This window comes from Oratosquilla oratoria, chromosome 27, assembly GCF_046742065.1.
Source record: "Oratosquilla oratoria isolate Oo_2021 chromosome 27, ASM4674206v1, whole genome shotgun sequence".
Lineage (NCBI taxonomy): Eukaryota > Metazoa > Arthropoda > Malacostraca > Stomatopoda > Squillidae > Oratosquilla > Oratosquilla oratoria.
The window spans coordinates 37,245,034-37,247,533 of NC_134803.1; the positions used below are offsets into that span (position 1 = coordinate 37,245,034).

General features: G+C 44.0%; 1 protein-coding gene across 1 annotated transcript in view; it reads left to right on the top strand.

The window, feature by feature from the left end:
• LOC143039805 (uncharacterized) overlaps nucleotides 1–2,500 on the top strand; it is a 95,840-nt gene that overhangs the window by 45,511 nt on the left and 47,829 nt on the right. Inside the window, exons 3-5 of the mRNA XM_076210053.1 lie at nucleotides 1,099–1,155; nucleotides 1,699–2,004; nucleotides 2,296–2,500. The exon at nucleotides 2,296–2,500 is cut by the window's right edge and continues 8 nt beyond it. Of these exons, the coding sequence (XP_076066168.1) occupies nucleotides 1,099–1,155; nucleotides 1,699–2,004; nucleotides 2,296–2,500 (568 nt within the window). The remainder of the gene's footprint in view (nucleotides 1–1,098; nucleotides 1,156–1,698; nucleotides 2,005–2,295) is intronic.

Genomic DNA, 2,500 nt, shown 5'->3' on the forward strand with positions numbered 1-2,500 from the left:
CTCCCACCTCTTCCTCTCCTCCTCCTCTTCCTCCCATCTCCTCCTTCCACATCTTCCCATCTCCTCCTATCACCTCCTCCTCCTTCCTCCTCCTCCTCCTCTTCCCAGTTCCCGCGTCTTTCATCATTCGATAATGATGAAAAGAGAAAATGGTGGTAAAATAGGAAGTTTTGATTTTCTGATACGAGTCTTTTTTTTTTACAAGAAACAGGGAATGAAAAATATATACAGAAAGGGATCCAGAAAAAGAAAGTATCTAGAGGGGAAATGAAAAATTTTGACAAGACAAACTAAAGCAGGTGAAACGAAGAAACGCGAAACGCTGCAAAAAGAAAAATAGAAAAAAAAAGGACGAAGATAAATGAAATGCTATGAAAGTCGAGTTTCTCGTGATGCTAAAAATAGAAGTTAATGATAAAAAAGAAATAAGCGAAATGTTGTGGGAAAAATATAAATTAAATCCTATTGAACGAAACAAAAAGAGGGAATGCCGTGAAATGAGACGTAAAGAAATGAAGAAGAAAAAACGTGAAACGAGAAAACGAAATAATATGAAACAAAAATGAAACAAAAAGAAACTTTATATAAAAAAAAGTTGTGGGAACCGCAGTACCAACTGTTCAGACGCCAGGAGGCGCTGAGTGCCTGCGGCCGAAACCGTCACCTTGGGCCGGTGTCACACTATCCGGCGCGGCCGTTGCGGCTTTTTGGTTTGTGGCAAAGTCCCCCTTATTATGAGCTACTGTCACTAGAACTCGAAAGGTCATTATGGTCGTGTCGCCAGGTGATTTTATTAAGCCAAATGAACTCGCTATAGGTCCTGTTGGGGGCAGATAACGAGCAGTCACTGCTGGGAATCGTAGAGAAGTGTGGGACTCGAACCCAAGACAAGGAATATACGAGATCCGGGAACTTACAAAACGTTTACCCCCAATAAACTTCCAAAGTCCACCGACAACTAGTTTTGTAGAGAATATAATTTTTTTTCGTTTTTTAAAAAGTCCAAGTTTTCTGGGTTTGGAGTTGATAAATTTGTGTTGATGAATGTAACCATCAAATGTAGCATTTGTGTTTCATTATAATGGCATAATGAAACAGGATTTGGAAATGTAATGGGACATTTAACTACACACTTGTGGCAACAGTGTGCACGATGTAAAGGAGAAGTTACAAAAAATTATTAGTAATATCAATAATAATGGTAGTAATAATAGCAATAATAGTAATAGTAGTAGTAATAGTAGTAGAAATAGTAATAAATAATAATGATGATAATGATAATAGAAGTTGTAATAATTTATGTAAAAAAAAACTGTAAAGAGAGGCAACAGGCAAGGTGAACTAGCATATCAATTCTTGTGTGTGTGTGTGTGTGTGTGTGTGTGTGTGTATGTGTGCGTGCGTGCGCGCGCGCTCATATCAATTAAATAAGGATCTCTGAGTACCTATTCGCCGCTGCTGCACGTGCCGCCCAAAATACAAGACATATGTGCGTTGGAGACAAGAAATCTTATTTCATTAGACACTGAGGGATAATGTTAAAGAACACTTGTGAAAAAAACTGCCGTCAGGCGATTTTATTCAGCTGAGGGAAAAAACCCTGCGTGACTCCAAAGGGTAAAAGAAACTTCTTCCAGTCGATTCTTTTAGTGAGACGTTGGTGTTGTGACCGACTTGACACGCACTCTTCGTCGCAAGTGTCTGCCTGTGCGTCCTCGTTTGAAGGCAGTTCCTGGAACGTGTGCTGGTGGAAGAATAATGACGTCCTTTCAAATGACCGTAGCGTCGATGGGGCCGTTGTTGACTCCAGAGCTTCCATACACGATGAAGATCCTGTGCAGTGCCCGGAAGGACTCGGAGAGGACCTTCCTGCGGAAACGGCTGCCACAGGACTCCCGGGGGTGCGTGAAGAACCTCTGGGTGTGGTTCTCCGTGTAGTAGGTGAGATACAGAGACATAAGGAGGAGTCCCACCCGGCACCCGATGCCGCCCTCGCTGCCCCAGGTCATAACTAGGTTAGCCACGGTTGTAATGTTCCTAAGGGCGTGGAAGAGGGTTGCGGACCAGAGCATGCCGAAGTAGTGCGGGTAGTTGCAACCCCCGATGCAGACACCCAGCACAGGGCAATGATGGTCCTTCTCCCTGATACACACGCGGCACTCTGAGCAGTGGCTATCGCGTGGGCCCTGGTAGAATCTGCATACAGAGCAGAAACAGCCCATAGAACCTAATTCTTCGTCCATTAGGTTACTGTCCTTATTCCAAGGGCCTCTGCCTGGATCCCTCTCGATGCAGAGGCCGAAAAATGTGACGGAGAAAGCGAGGAGCTGCAAAAAGAGAGGAAGAACGCCTGGAGATGTGTTGATCCAGAAAGTTCCTTGTCCGGAGATGAAAAGGAAGAAAATGGTGCCCCAGGCTGCTGGGAGCAGAATCCTAACAGCGTGATGTTACTTGAAGATCATCCTCTCGACAACTTTGTTGAGACAGCGGGTGCAAAAAG